This window comes from Mus musculus, chromosome 11 (genome assembly GCF_000001635.26).
Source record: "Mus musculus strain C57BL/6J chromosome 11, GRCm38.p6 C57BL/6J".
NCBI lineage: Eukaryota > Metazoa > Chordata > Mammalia > Rodentia > Muridae > Mus > Mus musculus.
In genome coordinates this window covers 21,296,520-21,317,058 of record NC_000077.6, presented here as the reverse complement: position 1 = coordinate 21,317,058, position 20,539 = coordinate 21,296,520, and the positions used below count along the sequence as shown (strand labels likewise).

The 20,539-nt window shown below is 39.1% G+C and overlaps 1 protein-coding gene across 6 annotated transcripts in view; it reads right to left on the bottom strand.

The window, feature by feature from the left end:
- Vps54 (VPS54 GARP complex subunit) overlaps positions 1 to 20,539 on the bottom strand; it is an 82,102-nt gene that overhangs the window by 4,075 nt on the left and 57,488 nt on the right. For 5 of the 6 annotated variants that reach the window (NM_139061.5, NM_001290628.1, XM_030246004.1 and 2 more), the window contains 12 exons: positions 18,209 to 18,305; positions 16,741 to 17,081; positions 11,279 to 11,408; positions 10,512 to 10,693; positions 10,038 to 10,150; positions 8,257 to 8,320; positions 5,877 to 5,982; positions 4,732 to 4,819; positions 4,087 to 4,208; positions 3,895 to 3,975; positions 2,033 to 2,140; positions 173 to 267 (listed from right to left, as the gene is read on the bottom strand). In NM_139061.5, the coding sequence (NP_620692.3) occupies positions 173 to 267; positions 2,033 to 2,140; positions 3,895 to 3,975; positions 4,087 to 4,208; positions 4,732 to 4,819; positions 5,877 to 5,982; positions 8,257 to 8,320; positions 10,038 to 10,150; positions 10,512 to 10,693; positions 11,279 to 11,408; positions 16,741 to 17,081; positions 18,209 to 18,305 (1,527 nt within the window). The remainder of the gene's footprint in view (positions 1 to 172; positions 268 to 2,032; positions 2,141 to 3,894; positions 3,976 to 4,086; positions 4,209 to 4,731; positions 4,820 to 5,876; positions 5,983 to 8,256; positions 8,321 to 10,037; positions 10,151 to 10,511; positions 10,694 to 11,278; positions 11,409 to 16,740; positions 17,082 to 18,208; positions 18,306 to 20,539) is intronic. The other variant, XR_380966.4, reaches the window with a different exon arrangement.

Sequence of the window (20,539 nt, the reverse complement as noted above, 5' to 3'; positions counted from 1 at the left end):
ACAGCAGCTAAGCACTGACAAACCTTACTAGCACACAGAAATAGTAGGAAGGTACTATGTATGATAACAGCAGAAAAAAAAAAAAACAACATGAAGAATAACAAGAAATCAAGCAACTGAGTTATGGAGCATACAGTGAGAACATTAGGAAAATATCAAGAATCATTCATACCCATTTTGAGGTCCTCCGTCATTTATTACATTTAAGTGTGATAACTGTTTTTTCAAGTGGAGTTTGTAACTTGCATTAATTCTTAAAAATAACATCTGAAAAAGAAGAGTAAGTTAAAGTTTTCCTGAAATAGAAGCTGTAAGTATCCGTTACCAATATACAGAGAAACATTCTTTCAAATCTTTGTTTTGCCATCTACTTTTATGATGGTTCCTCTCAAGTACTGAGCTGTCTTTAATAGCTCTATGGTTTTTCTCTACAGTTGGACAAAAGCTCTTTTCCCTGGTCAGCAGTATTTCTTTCAGCCATAAAATTCCCTTTGTATATATTGGAAGAATTTCTAGAGGGATACATAGAGTCAGAACTAGGTTAAAATAAGACACAGTAGTGGAAAGAAGGGGTAGGGAAACAAGATATGATAGAGGCAAAGCTACTTTTACACTTTTAATAGACAACCTAAAATTCTATGATTAAAAAACCATGGAAATAATTTCATATATCTACTTTCCAAGGGAACATGTATGCACCTGTGGGAAGGCTAGGCAGTTACTGGTGTTCAAATGGTAATAAGAGCATGCAAGCCTGTCTGTAACTCCGGGCCAATCTCAGCAGATGAGATCCCTGATGTGGATCTTGGGTAAATCAGGTCAAAAAGCCAGAGATGAGGGAACCTTACTTGTTGGCTGAGAAAGCATGTAGCCATCTCCTCAGAACTTAAACAACCCTCCTAAAGGGAGGAGAAAGGCTTGGACCCAAGGCTCAGGAGGCTCGGAGTTACGTCTCACAAGACCCCTCTCTACAGGTACAGAGGCAGTAACAACTGCTCACAGATTTCTGGAACTCCTTGCAGGCTTCAAAGCTCCAGGAATACAACTGCTTTTGAGTCACCTATGCCCCTGTAAGTAACCCTAATAGGACGGAAAAAAAAAAAAAAAAAAAAAAAAGTAACCCTAATAAACTCACTGGACCACCAGGGAGACCTGGATGAGCTGTTCCAATGGCCTGCTCCTGGTATCCTCCCAGGGGATTAGATGATGCTAGGTTACTGTGATTACAGAAAACCTAGAAGTGCATGAAGAATGGATGTTCAAAGAGCACAACAGGAAATGCAAGAACATGGTCACTAAGGATGCCACCTCCTCCATACCACCTCTATGTATACACAAACCATAGAAACAGTTCTGGATAGCAAAAACCCTCATGGAAGTTAAGCCCACTGTTATACGCTAGCTTTATATTCTAACACTGTATCTTCTACAACTGGCTTTAATGAGAGCACCTATTTTAAGGTAATTGTTTTGAGGTTTCACGGCAGAGAAGCAAGGGCACAGTGGCATAGAGGTCCCAGGAAGAAGCGGATACACCTCTAATTCCTGCCCTATCCCTTATCAGGTGAGGTGTCTCCAGCCTTTTTACCACAGATCATTCATATTCACCTAGTAAGTGTTAGTGATTTCCTTATGTAAGTGCTAATTTTATTCACTCTACCACTAATTTCTTCCACACCTGATCTGTACTACAACATTATGCAATTCATTGATAAATGCCAACTCTGACTTTCACATGAACAATGGGAAGAGTGAAGTAAGTAGCAGTAGGGACCTCCAGCAATGGGTTACTAGATCTATGTCTTAGAATGTGGTGGTGGTGTTAAAGTTCTCACCTAACAGAACAAGAGATTGTTTGAAATGAAAACATGTTATCCATGCCTCACTGATAAATTATCAACCTAAAAAAACTAAAGCCATCATTTTAGAACATGAGCTAACCTTAACTCGATCAAAAGCATGTACAAACTCCCGTACTGAATGGGTACAAAATGTTAAAATCAGAAAGGTGGCTTTCAGAGTTACCACTCACCTGTGTTTGTTCTTCGGGAAGAAGATCAAATATAGCTTCATGCATTTTTGTCATTTGCTTACAAATATTCCTGAAACACGGGGAAGGAACAGGAGCTTTCACCTCATACTGGCAAGGGGATAAAGAGAGGGTGTGCTTAGTCTTCTGGACAATCTCTGAGCTGTGTCTTCTGTGCCTCAGTACATCTAATTGGTATAGTCTTCAGCTAAGGCTTGGACTACTCATACAAGTCTTGAGAAACTCTTGTTCAATATCTTCATCTACTTTATGGGAACTAAAACAGCTCAGTAGCTAAGACCACAGACTGCTTGCAACCTCAAACTGTTTGGGTTTAAACTGAAGCTCCTTACTTCCTATCTATTTCATATAAACAGCATCGTAAATCTGTGACTTCTGTGGGTGGCTTCTACCAGGTGATGCTTTCCTGACCCCTCCTTGCCATGACACCCAGCTGTACTTCCTCCCTTTTCTGGCTGATACAGTGTGTTACACTATGAGTATGTTTCCTTCACCACTGTCAGCTGATGGAAGTCTGCGCTGCTGGGAACTGTGCTATGATGAGCGTCTGGGTAAGGGTTTGGTGTGGGTATCACTTTTGCTCTCTTGGGCGTGTCTGGAAGAAGTCAGTGGGTCACGTGAACTCCATGTTATCTGAGCAGGAGCAGCTGCACCATTTCATAACACTGGCAAGAACACTAAGCTCCCTGCCTCCTCACAGAAAACTATTACTGTGTCTGGAGTTCTGATGTGGTTTTAAACTATCCTAATTGTAGAAGTTGAGGCAGAGGACGACAGGTCCCAAGGCAAGGAGCCTTCAGAGACCCTGGCCTCACTGCTGCCTGCACAGAGGATGACTCTTTTAAGTCAGCCCATGCACAGTCATTTGCTTTGGCAGCCCTAGAATGGGTAATCCGTCTCCTGTATGACTAGCTCTGCATCCCCTGATGGTGACATTCTGGCCTGCTTCACCTTCACTGTCCATCCTTCAGTCAGCTCAATCTTATACAGCGTCAATTCACAACTCGTAAAACTGGCCACCACCCCAGAGAGCTTCTCTTACTCTTAACATTCTTCTTACATTTCTTTGGAGGAAAAAGGATCACTAGAAACATACTACCATGCAAACAGCACCATCCCTGGCTCCCTTGTGGCCTCTGACATCACTGCACACCCTCTACAGCACTGTGCCTTCTCCCCTCTTGACCATCACCCTCTTCTCCAGTTGTCAACAAGCAAGGATTCAGCATGAACCCCACAACTGCCCCTTTTCTGAAACTTGTTTTTATTAGCAAACTAAGAATTAGGTTGCATCCATCAATTCCAAAAGCATTATGTTGAACAAAAGGAGCCTGGTATAATAGGCTGCGGCTCCATATGCAGGACCTTCTGGGGAAAGCAAAACTAAGCTAAAAGTTCCCAAAGAAAAGGATTATCAGTATTTATTTTTTATATTTTGAGTATAGACATTTCATTTACTTTTAAGTTTTAAATCACCAAATTATACATTGTAAAGGATGAATTTTAGTGAATATAAATTATATGTGAATAAACCTAACTTAAACCAATTTCTAGCAATAGAGAATATTCCAGTATGTCACCTATTCTTGTGTGTGTAGCCTGGTGCATTAGTAAACTGTAGCTGTCACCTTTGTTACTATTAACAACAGCAGAATATTGGCAGCCAGTATTTACTAATAACATCAAATACATGGCAAAAAAACAAAAGGCACACCAAATGCACACGCGCATGAGCATGTCATATACACACCTACATATGTCCTATGTATCTAGAGTTATCTATAGAGTAAAAGCCACAATGCCTTAAACTTATGCAAAGCTTTAGCATTTATAAATATCATTACCTTTGATAACAGCTTATCAAATAGGCTATCCATTATCGCTACAAGCTTAGCTGAAATTTCAGCTATATGATCATGGTAATCCTGTAATTAGAAATAATACTGCATTTTAAAGTTCTGTAAGTCTTATTTCCAAAAAACTTAACAATTACAGAATGCATCTGTGAAATTCCAGGAGAGAATGGGTGGAGGTACCTTTGTGATGTGATCAAAATGTCTAAGCATGCTCCATTGCTTGGGGGGCAGTCGGGCTTCAAAGTGAGCCCGGATCACGGGAATGTAGTGCACAATCAACTGCAGACACCGTGAAGAGAGGGCTGACGTTGAGTAGATATGAACGCAGAAACAAAGATATCAGTGGACTTAATGTCATCAAATTAAGTAAGTACATTTGTACTAATTATATACAAAACCAGTTTATTTCACAAATGAAAAGCACCATGGCAGAAAATATATTTCATTTTGTGTAAGAAAATAATTAGGTAACGAGCACACTGCTTTCTCACTGGACCTGTTAGCAGCCAAGAGGCCACTGACACAGCTGCTCCTACTTTTTAATGTGCATTTTCCCATAAGACTTCACAAATTATATTTTAGAAAGTGACACATCTTCCATACAACTTCCATACATACAATGGGTAACTCTCTAGAACACACATGTGCATGCACACGCACCCACACACCCACACACCCACACACACTACATCCCATAAACATTCACTACAGCACCTGCCACTTTACAGGCTCTTCTCTGAGCCAACAAACATCAGCCATAAGAACGATACAAAAATGACATCATTCTAGCACCTCAGTATGGGGAGTAAATGGAAGAATTCATACCCAAGTTTTTTGTAGTAATTGTTTTTAGTCCAACAACTTGCAAAGCACCAGCTCCAAGAACTAACTGGCAACTTCTTGAATTGAAGTACTAACAAAAAATAAATAAATAAATTAATTAATAAAATAAGGAAAATAATCACTTTGAACAGTTCATTGAAGTGTTAACTGCTCACAGTCACAAAGACACCCCTCCTCTTCTCACCTTCTCATTACAAAACTTGAATTTATGTTTTAGCTGGATTGTTTTTTCTTTGAAACAGATATCACTCCACGGTGCATGCTGGCCTAAGCTTACTATATAATACAGGCTAGTAATTCTCCTGCCTCAGCCTCCAAAGTGCTGAGATTAGAGGACTGACTCATTATAATGGCCTGGTATTATGAATTTTCTGGTTAAAAAAAAAAACAATTAGAACCTACTTATGCATCAATTAAAAGGGAGACAGCAGGTATGCTCCATACTGACTTCTGGTGGGAGAGTGTGAATGAGCGGGCGCTGATTCTGTGACCTCTTGGGGTCCTTTCCCTCTGTTGGTTGGCTTTGTCCAACTTCAATGTGGTGATTTCTGTTCTATCTCATTACATCTAATTTGTACATTTTTGCTGTTATCAGAAAGGGAATGGATAGGATGGGAAGAGAGGTGGGACGGAACTGGGAAGAGGAGAGGGAGGGGAAACGCTAATCATCAGATTATGTGAGAAAAATACATCTTAATTCACAAGGGGTAGGTAAGGTAGTTTACTATCGTAGCACATAAAGACATTATTACAAAATAGCTGAAATTATCACCATTTCACTTCCCATTAATGGTTCTGGAAAAGTGACATCATAGCAGATAAAGTCTCTGGACATCCCAAGCATGCATGTGAAAGCAGCATCCCTGCTCTGACCTGAGTGACGTCATGCTCAGCACCTGTCTCCAGGGCTATTCGCAGCTCTAAGGATGTTAGGCCATGTGAGCACACATGAGTACAAACGAGCATGTGTGCACCTCACACCTATGCACACACTGAATGTGGAGTGGACAGCGCATGATCAGTATCACAAAACCCCTACCCTAGAAATATCGTGGTAAGTGTCTCCCAAGTTAAGAATTAGTTATACTCCGGCTGTTTTTCAGATAAACAGGTAAAGCTGTCCTCACCTTCAGCAGATCTGTCAGGCGAGTGAGCATGTCAGTAGTGACGGAGGGGATGTTATCCACACACTGGCAATATTCAAGAATGATTCTTATTAACAGCAAGACGGTTCTAGGAGAAAAGGGTAACCCTCAGACACTCACCAAGAGTCAAACAACCAGTTAAAAACATCTATGGAAACACACTAATCTTGGTAGTTGTATAATTCCAGAGTCATCTAAGAGACTGATAATGAATTTGTTCTCAAACTCTGTGCTGTAGAAACACCATTCTCTGTATGGCATTCTGTTGTTGTTTTTTAAGATTTATTTATTTTTATTATATATGTATAGGTGGTTTTAGTGTGTGTGTATAGATCTGTGCACCGTATGTGTGCAGTGCCCAGGGAGGCAAGAAGACAGTTTTGGATCCCCTGGAGTTTAACTGGAGTTAAAAATAGTTGCTGACCACCAGGGGTGGCTGGGAACCAAACTTGGGTTCTCTGCAAGAAAAAAAAGCATTTTTTTTTTACTGATGAGAAATCTTGTCATTCCCTCAGCATGGCAATTTTAAGCAAGTCTCTACTATACAGCAAGTACTCCAATTTGGGGACAAATCAGAAACAATGAGAAAAAGACTAGCCAGGGGGTCTGGTTGCTCATGTAAACTTTAGTCTACAATTATGGCTCTTAAATTAATGAAAGGAGCTTAACCTAGATTTTCTTAATAAGATGAAAAAGAATCTATAATGTTTTTTTTCCATTTTTTATTAGGTATTTAGCTCATTTACATTTCCAATGCTATACCAAAAGTCCCCCATACCCACCCACCCCCACTCCCCTACCCACCCACTCCCCCTTTTTGGCCCTGGCGTTCCCCTGTACTGGGGCATATAAAGTTTGCGTGTCCAATGGGCCTCTCTTTCCAGTGATGTCCGACTAGGCCATCTTTTGATACAAATCTATAATGTTTTAAGGAGACCATAACATCCTAGGAATTTATAGAGTGGTCACAAAAGGTTCTCCAAAAATGATCAATTATGAGTTTAATAGCAGGACAGGTCACAAATAGAGAAGACACATCATTTATTGCAGGTTATGTACAACTTCAGTTAAGGGGAGGAAAGAATGAATTAATATAAAATACTTAAATTAACTCAGCTGTTCAGAAATGAGAAAGCCATGTTAAATGTTTTCTAAAAATCAGTAGGATATTAAAAACTAAAATTCAAGAGAAGCATTGGGCCTTTTAAACTCATCTTGGAGGTCAACATAGGTGCCATGTCTAGTTCAGCATCTACTCTGAATGACAGGCATCTCCTTTAATGAATCCACTGCATAGCATTTAAACTCTTCCCTTAGAAGAAGCACTAATTCCCCTTTAGCCAGGAATAGTCTTTTTTGGCGACAGTCTCTTTTCTTAAAGAACCAGGAAAGCTAGCTTCCAAGGGGAACCATTTTTATCAAGTGCACAAAATGTAGCTGAATAACAAATCAATAAAGACAGAAACGGCACTTCAATTAGAGGTGTGAGATTACAGGGGTTCAACAGCTTTGTCTTCCCCAGAGAAGCAAAGATTCCGGAGAATGAAAAGGAGTGCTGCTGTTAAATATACACGCTCTAGTAACTTCAAAGTGACTAGGCAGAAGCTTCCAGCGTCTGAAAGCTGAAAACACGGCAGCCAGTAACCCCCTCACCTCTGCAGAACTCAAGAGTTCTACCAGGAAAACATATACAGAAAGAGGCACTTGTACCCTACTACACTATCTTGACAAGATACTACTTTCCTTTGGGGTGGGGGGCAGCTATTTCAGAAACAGTGAAAAGAAGCAAAAGCAATGTTTAAGCTATTCAATGCTTTAAAGAGAATGAAGTACTTAAAATGTCATAAAAGATGCAGTACAGATGATGGTATGTTTCCAGGTAACTTGAATTAGAGATGTATTTATTCAAAAAAGAGAAAAAGATCTATTGGGTCCAATGATAATGGTGAACTATGCTAAATCATACACAGAACAGCAATAATTTTATAAATATAACTGATTACCACATTTTGAGTTCTACTGTCCACAAGTAAAACTACTGTGCTATCCTATACACTGAGAAAGTTGTAGAGAAAAAAAGCAGCAAGAGACTGGGGTGGTAATAATGGTACCAAGCAGTTATTACATGGGCCTTGGGCTGCTTCACATATTTCCTATTACACGGGAAAACCAGGGCCTTCCTTTCTGTGAAGCTAGTGGAGTCTCTGATGGATAAACCATATTACAAAGTAATATAAACTAAAAGAAAAATTGTAACATTTCCCTAAATACTTTACAGCTTTTACCATTGTTATTCCAAGCTTAGCAATTCACTCCAAGGGAGAACTAGAAGATGAGCTTCACAGAGAAATGCGCTACTCACCCGACAACTGCATACTGGTGTCCCTCAACAACAAGAACATCAGCTGGCTTCCTTTCTTCTGTAACTAGCAAACAAAGCAAACAAGAAAGATAGGGAACAAGATGAAAAAAAAAAATCACTAGAGAAAAAAATTAAAAGGGTAGTTCCTGCTTAGACCCCAGAACTAGCTCATTTTTGAAACAAGTATCTACTGTGCCTTGGAAAGTTGTATGGCACTGTGAAAGAAGTTAGATGTAGATCTGAGTCCCACTACTGCAAGTACGGGCTGTATGAATATAAGTTATTCGCAATTAAAATGATCTGTCTCTCAGTAGTTGAATGATAGCCTGTGTAAATTAGTAAATAATGTTTTTCAAGTTAGAATTAATTTAGATGGGCTAGAGAGACGGCTCAGCAGTTAACACTGGTTACTTTCCAGAGGTCCTGAGTTCAATTCTCAGTGACCACATGGTTGGTGGCTCACGGCCACCTGGAAAGGGATCTGATGCCCTCTGCTGGCACGCATGTGTACACAGAGGCAGAACACTCAAAAATTAAACAAAATACATTAAAAAATAAATGTTAAAAAAGAAAAAAGAATTAGCGAAGAACTAAGATTTCAATACAGTAATTAATTTCCAGCATGAGATATCTCTTATCACTAGGAAACAAAATTCAGCATATAAAATAACTTAGATCACAGTCCTGGAGCAGCCAAATTAATTAGCTTACCAAAGTCATGTCAGTTTCTGATCAGTCCAAGTATGTGTTCCCTCTTTTCTTTCATGCAAAGAAAGTTAAATTCTAATCATAATTCAAATTGGATGTCTATTTGTTTTGTGACAGGAAGCATTCTTCTTTCTTTTTTTTTCCCTTAGATATTTTCTTTATTTACATTTCAAATGCTATCCCAAAAGTTCCCTGTACCCTCCCCACGCCCTGCTCCCCTACCCACCCACTCCCACTTCTTGGCCCTGGCATTCCCCTGTTGGGGCATATAAAGTTTGCAATACCAAGGGGTCTCTCTTCCCAATGATGGACGACTAGGCCATTTTCTGTTACACATGCAGCTAGAGACATGAGCTCCGGGGGAGTACTGGTTAGTTCATATTGTTGTTCCACCTATTGGGTTGCAGACCCCTTCAGCTCCTTGGGTACTTTCTCTAGCTCCTCTATTGAGGGCCCTGTGTTCCATCCAATAGATGACTGTGAACATCCACTTCTATGTTTGTCAGGCACTGGCATATCCTCACATGCGTCAGCTATTATCAGAGTGACAGGAAGCACTCTTAATTAACTCTCTATTGTGCACAGATAGGGTGAGGCACAGCAGATAAGAAAAAGATCCTGATGTCAGTCTGCCTGAATCTGAAGTCCTTGTTCTGCAACTACTTACATAACTGTGTAGGGCTCAAGCACCTGTGTTTGTTAAAAGCTTAGTGTGAGGACCATCAATGACATAACATCTATAAATGGCTTAGAATATCAATGCCTGCCGGCAAGCAATCACTCATTATTACATGTCAAGTAGCCTTCACTTCCTGGTGCCCACATCAGTCTCTAGTGAGTCAGTGAGATGTGGATGGGGCATGGCACCCTTACGGGGTTCTGGCAGCACACAGCAAAGCAGGAAAAAGCACAAGGTTGAAGCACGAGGTTAAAGCAATCACTCTATAACTTTAATCGAAAACCTATTTTGTTTGCATAATGTAGAATGTAGACTGTAGGCTGTGGGACAGAGGTATGCCCTCATCGTCATCAATATACAGTGGGAGGAACCATGTGTGACAAACTACACATACCCACTGGCTTTTTTTCAGGTAAAGCAATCTTTCCATCCGCTATAGAATCAACAAGATCCTGAAATTCTGCAGGAACATCAGCCTGCTTCCAACGCTCGTTGTCTAAGAGGAGGCTGTTCAAAAGGAAAGGAAAAAATGGTGAACTTTAACAGGCACATCTCAGGATCAGTCGTTAGCTAGAAGGAACAGAATAAACTGGACCCACCCACTAACAGAACAAACAGGTGTTTGTCTCTTAGCCTAGCCAAAATCAGCTAAGAAAACCAATTTAGTCAACCCTGAGAAAGAGACATTCAGTGAGGATCAACTGATAAAAGACTTCAACAAAGATAAAAAGTCTAATTCCATCGGAATCTAAGAAATTTGATCTTACTCCCCCATTCGGAGGAATTTGGCCTGTGATCAACTACGTTTACCCTTTAACCACAGCTGTTCTGTAAAGAAAAGGAAAGCAGAGAAGGTACCCGGCGCTACCTGAGCTTGGTCCGCCTCTCTTCATGAAACCTGTTCACAAACTTATTTGCTTGGCTCTGAAGGGCCCCAAGCAGTGACGTGCTCTTCCTCCCACAGATCTGTTCAGTGTCCACTATGAATGTCTCCATTAATCTCGAGAGTGCTATGAATTCCGTGGAATTCAATTTTTCAAGAAAACCGTCCTAAGTTTTAAAAACACCGCATCATGACAAAAGTTAGTATTACACAAAAGATGCATGAGCTATAAAACTGACGGAGCTTAGTAACTGCTACTGTTATTTTTATTTTCCTAGTATGTTAGTTGTATCATATTATATTTATGATTTAAAACATTTATACTTTAGCTGAAATTTCCTAATACTTTAGAATCCAAAACTTGGAACATACAGAGCTGAAGATGTCTAAAGCCGGTCATCACTTTGTAACACAGTAACTCAAATATATTCAAGTTACACCTTTTTGTTTGTGTGTGTAGGTAAACCAGCATATTAGATTTAAATTAATTATTATGGTGCTATATTTTTAAGTCTTTTAAATAAACAAATAATTGGAAAAGGATAGTTTTATAATTTTCTATTTCTATTTTCTAATTATTTGACATCTTAGTAGCTCCTTAGAAGACCACAGCAATAATACCATCAATTTTCCAAGTGTTAAGATGGATAAGACTGTGACAGAACATAGGTACAGTTACATATAACTTAGATCTCTAAAGTAACACTTTGTATATACAGAAGAATCTCCAAGACTATATGAAAATAAAATACCTTTGCTCTTGACATGAGAAATTTGACAGCTCGATCATGGCATACATCTGAAGCATTACACAGTAACTCCTGGATGTTACTTGCTAGTTTTCCTAGCTCCAAGTCAGTTAACCTCATGTCTTCACTGACTCTGAAGATGAGACAATGAGATTTAATCAGGAAACACAGTATTCTCCATATGTGATGTATCAAAGAGGAGGACAAAGATAGAGAATTCACATTTGTGGAAAAAATTCTGGGCTAGCTATTGTCCATTTTAATAAGTTTTAATGGTGCTCAAGGTAACATTTCAGAGGCCTAACTTTTTTACTGTACTAGTCCTACCACTTAGCTCACCCTGCAGCTGCAGTCTGCAGCCATTACAGCAGAAGAGATGTGTTCTGAGGTGAGGTGGCAGCTGTGCAGGAGCAGCTCTGTGATGCCCTGAGAGGAACAAGCTGGGATGGCCAGTGAGGAGGGAGGACATTCATAGCAAGTAGGTTCTTTCTTCCTGTGAGTGTAAGTTACTTAGTGGCAGAGGACTTACTGAACTTAGTGCTTAGCACTGGAAAGACAGAGCCCTTAAGGAAGCTGTATTAAACAGTTGTGTTTATATTTTGAGGGGAAATGCAAGATTTTTCTATTTCTAAATATTTCCATTCAAGAAGCATAAAGACCACAGAGCTTGGCAGTGGTAGCATGCACCTTTAATCCCAGCACTCAATAGGCAGAGGTAGGCAGATCTCTGAGTTCAAAGACATCCTAGCATACAAAGCAAGTTCCAGGACAGCCAGGGCTATACTGAGAAACCCTGTCTAAATAAAATAAAATAAATAAATAAATGCCACTTATTCTATGCCAACAATTCTTTAGCATCATAATAAGCCAAGTTAAGTGCCTGTGTCATTTATAGCCCTTTCGATGGAATAAGACAATTTTCAAAGTTATTATTAGCAGGCTCTGATTTATATTACTGGGTTATGATATTGAAGAAAGTTTATTATCCCTCAAAATTATATCGCTAAACCTATTTACTAGTGTCTTAGAATAACAGCAGGGTTAATAGTCTTAAGGTATTCTCAAAACAGTCTTGTATAATTTTACTGAGTCAGGTAGACTGTGGCCCTCAGTAGTTTAAATGATCAACCCACAGCTGCAATAGTAAGAGAGAAAGACCAAAATCTAGAATTGGTCTCTAATTCATTAAACTTCCTCTGTTCCATAATTTCAGGGATTAGGGGGACGGGACAGATGTAGTGGGTACAAATGGAGCCAGAACGCAACCTTTGGTTTCCTTCCTCAGGGACCATTTACCTCGTTTATGACACAGAGCCTCACACTAGCTCAGCAAGTAGGCTAGGCAAGTTGGCTAGGCAAGTTGGCTAGTCATTTCCATGCCTCTGCCTGTTCAGCACTTCGATCTCAAGAGCACACCTCCACATCCAACGTATGACCTGTGTTCAGATGTAAAACTCTTTTTGCTGACTTGAGTTTCCTCTCCAATGCTCAAAACACTTATTTATATAAAAACAGTCTGGTACTAATGCCAATTCCAACCAAAAAATGCTCATTTAGATGTTCAAATTTCCTACTGAAATGAGGTCTTATTTTCTAAAGGATTACTAAAAATTTGCCATGTAACAGAATCACTAATGAATTTAGAACCCTTAGCCATATGCTACTAACTCACAAAGACATAAACAGAAAACAGTAAATAAAAAGTTTTTAAATACTGCAGTGGCCTAACCAAAAGTGTGAATGTTCTTAGATCTTGTTTAATTAGCTGTAATTTTTCCTTAGAAAAGCTCTTTGAGTTTAATTGCTTTTAACTTCCCTGTCACCTCCGAGTTGAGTGGCAAGCTTTCAGGCACTGGTGTATAAGCTGAACATAAGCAGAACCATAGACAGTGCCTATGTTTCATCCTGTGGTAACATGCAATGAAGGAATGCCAGAGAAGATTCTAAAGTGACAGACAATGAGGACAGGAAATAAACCCACATAAACAACTGTGATGCAGGCTTAAGACTGTCAAATGTCACAGCAAGCTGCTAGCTGCTTTCAATACTTCTCTCCCCTGCCACAGTAACGGCTTTAGCTGCACAAGTATCTTTAACTGACAGACAGACAACTAACTAAAGACTCTAGTTCTCAAGCTCTTTTACAGAGCGAGTCATATGTCACATCCTAGCCTCTGCTGTGGAAGTGACAGTAAAAAGTACAAATTCTAGACCATGTTCCTAAAAAACAAGAGCAAGATGGAGAGTGAAGCTAGGGCCTCCCTCATGCCAGGTCAACTCTCTCCTACTGCAGTGAACATGGTGCTTTATCACAGAATAAGAAACGTAATGATAGCCGGGCATGGTGGTGGCGCCTTTAATCCCAGCACTCGGGAGGCAGAGGCAGGAGATTTCTGAGTTCGAGACCAGTCTGGTCTATAGAGTGAGTTCCAGGACAGGCAGGGCCACACAGAGAAACCCTGTCTCAAAAAAACAAAAAAACAAAAAAAAAAAAAAAGAAAGAACAAACGAACGAAGGAATGAACTGTAATGACTACACACTTCTCTGAGTATCTGGTTTATAGCAACAGTGGTACTACATACAGAACAGTAAGGAAGATGGCATTTTAGCTAAATGAGCTAAAGGATTATCTAGGTATAGGAGGAAAAAAAGGAAGAAAATCTTGCATGATACAAAACAATTACAGAGAAACTGTCAATCTAATTGTCAAAGGGACATATTTAAAATTAATAGCCTTTTTTAACCAAAAAGACCTTAACTAGAGAATGAAGTAGGAATTCACAAAGTGGTAGATGATTTTGCAATATGGTTGGAGAGCAGACATGTGCTTACACAAGCAACTCCAGCAAATCACTAAGAAAGGAAGAGGGAGGGAGGGGGGGGCAGACAGGCAAAGACCCTCTTTATACACTTGCCAGGAGAAGCTATCAAAAGGGACAGTAAGTACACGGAAAGGTGTTCTCCTACCAATAACCAGGACAAAACTAAAACTCCTACAGTTGCAACCTAGACTCCGAGCAGCCAACATGTACAAGACTACCAAATGGGGAGAGTGAGGGGAGTGAATGAAGATGTGAGGCAATGGAACTCTTCCTGACAGGACTCTAAGTAATGAGCAAATGCACATGAGGCTAAAAACCCAGAGAACCTTCCCGCTTCTGCTTTTACAGGGCAGACTGGTGTGTCCAGGGCCTTCCCTTCTGCAGTCTTTTCCTCTTGAATTATAACCTTAACTGAGAATGCCCAGTTATGTGTATTTTACAGTGAATATGCTCAGAAATGTGCCTGCCCCACGGTTTATTCCCATATGAATACGTATAGACTTTCTATATAAATTCCTTACCTTTTTTTCCCCCCATTTAAGAGAATGCCATCTTTTAAAATTGATCTCTTGCCTACAGGCAACAAATTCTCCTGCATTCTCATGTGTTGGCTGTCCTTTTTGGCTGTGCACTCAACTAAAATGTAAGCCCATTATATTCAGTGATTGTGTGCGCGCGCACACACACGTGTGCATGTGTCCGTCTCCATTCCTGGTGTCTATATGTGCATATATATTTTCCAACATTTGTTTGTAGCGTGTACAACAAAAATATTGACAAGCATTTAAAAGCTAAGGATTTAACAGTGCATAGTATGCATAAGAACCAGCAATTCATGAAATCACCAAAGGCAGGCCAATCCCTAAAAATAGAAATAACCCCAAATCTTATCAATAGCAGAATGACTTTTGTATTGTGATGTTGTCATAGGACATTATTTTTGTATACAAATAAAGTCCCACTACATGCACTTATCACACACATAATATTGAAGGAAAGAAAGCAGATAAACACAAAAGTGTGGTTCTATGATATACAACTGAAAATGAAAGCAACAAAACACACACACACACTAATAGTTTTAATGACTTGATTCCAGATGAAATTGATTAGAGCCAGGGCAGGGGAGGGTAAGTTTTCTAGAGAGCTGATACTGTTCCATTTCTTGACAATATTTCTTGATGAAATATTTGCATTTTGGAATAATTATTTGAGCTGAACATTTAGAATTTAACTTTTGTCCCACAAGTGCACTGTATACCAAATTCAAAAGTTTGAACCAAAACAAAACAAGGAGAATCCCAGTCCCCTGCACTCTCCTCCTCACTGCTAGGCTACGTAGAAACGATAAATGCAGAAACAAAAAGCACCTCAGATGCAAACGGAAGCCACAATGAGGGTAGGACAGCCGTCCACTCAAGTGAAGATCTCCTAACTCCAAAATAAATAAAATTATTTAAGATACAGAATTTGTTGTTGTTGTTGTTGTTGTTGTTATTTTGAGGCAGGGTCTTGCTGTATCTCTGGCTCTCCTGGAACTTACTATTTAAATCAGGCTGACTTTGGACTCAAGAGATTCACCTGCCTCTGCCGCTGCCTCCCAAATGCTGGGGAAAAAGCTGTGCATCACCATGCCCAGTCAAAATACATAATGTTAATATAGATTTAATAGTATAATAATAACTAGTAAATATAAAGATATTAGCCTAAACACAGACAAAATATATACATTTGCTAGTGCATTTCAGGTATTTCAGTAGGAAGGAAACACTGTAATAAACTGATGTAAGTAAAATGTGAGCTCCATGAACTCTGGACCCCAGGTTGATTTACACATAAGCAACAGTACTAAGTCTTGCTATCCTTAACAACGTAATACAAACTATGCTCTTGGAACAGAAAGCATTTACAGTTTTTGCTCTGTCTTTTTCGATAGCAGTTATTACAGTTATTACTGAATTGTGTAAGACAATGTTCTGGGTTATCAAAGGCGGACTCTAGCATCTGGGGTAAAGAGGCATCATGTCTGAGTGCAGATACAAAGAGAAAGGGGAAGGGGTGGAAGGGAAGAGAGTGAGATGGGGTCATGTGGCAGATTATTCAGAGCTGAGGCCTTGGAATGGAGGATTTTTGACAGTGTTCATACTATTATTGCAAATTTTCTGTAAATGTGAAATAATTTCAAAACATATATTTTACAAGTGATGTTTGGAAAGGCAATGTAATCCACTAAGAAACTCACATCTCTGAGAAACCAATGCATAAGGCCAACACATCTTTACTAATATAAAGTAAAGGATCAGGACGGGAGAGAACAAAGAAAAATCACCAGAGCAGTAAGCGATGTGGGTTCCTGGAAAAGTTCTGTTTGGTTTATATAAATTTCCTCTGAATCAATTTCCATAGTGCTGAAGGGAGGATGGCTCAGGAAATAATTCAAGCTCCTCACCACTCTAAGATCCTGTAATCTCTCCACTGTCTCCACGGCTCTCCTCCACACCCTCTACACATCTTCAAAATGAAGTGTATGTTTCATAAAAATTACTTTGTTAAATTTTCAAGGGTCACATTTTAAAAACTAAACTTGAATCTCCAGTCCTACTGCAGCAGAGCTATTGTTCTCAGAAAGCTGCTATACTCACATAATCTCTATACCTCCTGGAGGAGCACACGCTGATGTCTGCTCCTTGCTGGATGAAGAATCAGTAGTACATTCTGGTTCTGATACCGAATCACTGCTGCAGGGCTCGCTATGTGGAGACGTGTTTCTTTGAGAGGTAGTATCAACCGCCGCAGATGCTGGCTCACCCTCACTGAAAGCATCACTTATGAACCAGCCCTCGTGTGTCAGGTAAGCCACGTCTGTGTCCAAGGAGCTGTCCTTCCCAGCGCTCCTCTGCTGTGGGATCTCTTCCAATTCTCTAGTCCTTTGGCTTTTCTCAAGAACTGACAGAACAACACTGTGGATAATATTCAATGTTGCCTACAAAAAAGTAAAGATAGGACTTTTAAAAAGATGCATTTAAATATCACAAACCTAAAATTTATAAGAATTATGTGGACACAATTCTGAATATCTATGATCAAAACGAATCAAAGTCTTATAAGAAATGTTACAGTTTTTATCAAGTTCCTATTGATAAAATAACAGTGACTTGTGAAAATCAGTCACACAGGAGAGGGAAGCTCACTACAGCTTAGAACCCACAGCACTTACATTCTAATGTATTTTTTAATGGACATTTCCCTAAAACACTGTATATTTCACTAACCTCTTAATCATGCTGTGCCAAATACCTCTCAGAGAAACTTATTAGTACATCCACCTGCTTAAAAGAACAATAGCTTATATTCCTTAGCATTATACTGTCACATGGGGATGTCTCATTCTGTTGTCTGATCACTCCGAGCCTGTTCTCACTCAACACTTCTGCTGCCTCCTCTGAACAGACAGCTCTTCCCTGTAACCTTTGTACACTGTCCTTCTCATCACTTGGGTCCTAGCAAAACATGGCGGTTTCCTCAAAGAGACCTTCCTTCAGTGACTCTCCCACAAATGCAGTTGTGGCTGCTCTACTGTGGTTTTGCTTTGTTTGTTTAAGAACATTTATTGTCATCTAAAATTATCTCTCTATTCATCTTGGTCTCTTTCTTCTACACTGTTAGCTCCACCTCATTACACTTATCTTAATGGTACTTGATACAGAGGAAACACTTAAACACTGAAAGCTAGGTAAACGAAAAATAGCTTACATAAACTACTATTTTTAAGAACTATTAAGAAATAAAGGATTTTGATAGTCATAGCTGCAAATCTCAAATGCATTGCTTCCTCTCTGAAACATTTGGTTTCTTTTAGGGATGGACATGATTCTAAGGAAGCAGATTCCAAGTTCAAATTTTCTGAGTCAGTGGAGGCTGAGTAAGTCCAATCAGCACAGACACACATCAAAGGCAGACTGGAGGGAATGCAAGCAACTAAAACCAAGGCCCAAAGATATCATTATGTACATAAAAACTTACCCTCACCCAAATATATTTCAGTTCTGAGCACTGTCCAGAAAGCTGACTGAATTTCAGATATTCCAGGCAACTGATATGTAAGCTTACCTTAACTCTCTGTAGGAAAACTGTAAACTTAGAGAAAATGTCCTTTAACAGATCAATCCACTGGGGAAAATTCAACATTCTCATTTGATCTGCAAGCCTATAAGAAAATTTTAAACAAAAATAAGTGTCTCTGGACCAATATGGTAAAATCTATAAGCTGGAGGAAAGGACATTAAATATATATTTATAAAATATAAATATTTTATATATAAAATATATTTTATAAGTATAAAATATAAGTATATATAAGTACATAAATATATATTTATAAAAATAAAGTGCCATTTATCTTGAACCCTCACTAGAATCATAGGTTCCTGAGCTAAAGAGGTCAGTTACCAAACTGTCCTATCTGTTTAAACACCTCCCTGTCCAATTAGTCCAATCACATACACTGACATGGTCCATATCATACTGTAATTCCATGGGAGAATTTTGTGACCACACACTTAAACCTGACATTAGCTAAAAGTAAGGATCTCTTGTGAAATAATAATGGAAGTATACCATTTCCCTCAAAAGATGTAATAATCTACTCTCCACTATGAGAAGTAGGACAATCCGCTGCCACGGACTCTGGGCAGCATCAAATCAGCACAAAACCCTAGCTGTTGAGTGCGGCTGCTGTTGTAATTCTATGAGTGACTGAGCTCTTCCTTGCCATGTTTGATGTTGCTTTTATTTTTAACAAGGAGGAAAAGTATGTATCTTTTACAGTTTGATAAGAACTGTTATCAACAACATACAGCACATTTAAATATATGCCAATGTTATTACTTGATAGTAACTCTAAGTTAATAAATTCTAATATGAAACAGGTTAATATAAAATAGAATTCCCTAAGGAGATTTTATAGAAAATAACATTATATATTTCCAGTGAATGCTGCTATAGCCATAAGTTTATTAAAACAAAACAAAACAAAAAAACAACAACAAAATAAAACAAAACACATTCTTGTACTGGATAGCAGGAAGCTCTCTGCATAAGGTGAGAAAATTTGTTACAGTGTCTTACTAGGGTTTTTATTGCTGTGGGAGAACACCATGACCACAAACAACATGGTGAGGAGAGAGTTTGTTTAGCTTCTATCAGGTCATACTCCACTGCTGAGAGAACTCAGGCAGAGAACTGATTCAGAGGCCGCTGAGGAGTGCTGCTTACACTCTTGCTCGCCATGGTTTGTTCAGCCTGCTTTCTTACAGCCAAGAGCCACCAGTTCAGGGACGGCAGCACTCTGAGTGGGCTGGGATCTCCCACATCAGTCACCAATTAAGAAAGTATACTACAGACCCTGCCTACTGGCTAATCTTATGGACTCATTTTCTCAACTGAGGGTCCTTTTCCCTAAATATTGCTAACATAAACTAGCCTGCCCAAGAGCAAGAAAATAAAGTCACTGTCCTGAATTTTCTAAAAGTTGCCATGACATATCTCCCAGAAGTTATTACTTCTCACTAGTTGCTCCAACCAATTCGGAGACAGATGTGCCAACAAATGGTGCAGAAATTGTAACACATCTCCAATCTGAGGTTTGAGCCCAGAGAAACTTAATAACTATCTATATCGGTGATCAGATACCTAAATTCCTTTAAAATTTAGATACCTAAATGAATGAGAACTTCAGGCATAAAATACTTACCACTATCTTTCTAGAAAGAACAGGAATGTCAAGATGAAAACAAAAAGTAGGGATCAGGCAACTCAAAAGTAAATACCCAAACTTCTTGGAGCCTCTTAGAAGCTTGATTATAGAGCAAAACAATGTAAATTTAGTATTTGCTACCCCATTATAATAAATTATTTTCAACCTCTCCCACTTTCCACCAACCTTCTATTCCTCTTCTATGCTCAACTTTACCCTGAAAACCAACCTGCAGAGCTAGGCCAATTTTAGAATCCTTATAAAGACTAGAAAAAGCAAAGATAAGGCAGTCAACTCACTTTATGGTTTTGTTAGATTTACCTGAATCCAAATAATTCAAAAATACTAAATAGAAATTTTCAAAATCTAATAATTTATCACCATTATAAGTAGTATGATGACTGCTCTGTTCCCTCCCTCACTTGGATTAGACTCACTCCTTTATTTAATATATCCATGTTGTATATACTACCTGCCCAATATTCACTTAGTAACAACCTTAGCTAACAGATCATCTACATAAGAACAATGACCCAAAGAACGCAGCAGGTTAGAAACACATGAACCCCTGTACTATGTAGCAATAATAGAAGGCACATAAGGAAAAACACTGTATTTACACACACAGGAGAAAGTTCTCTCCTGTCTGTGGTTACAGGCTGTACTGGCTAGTTTTGTGTCAACTT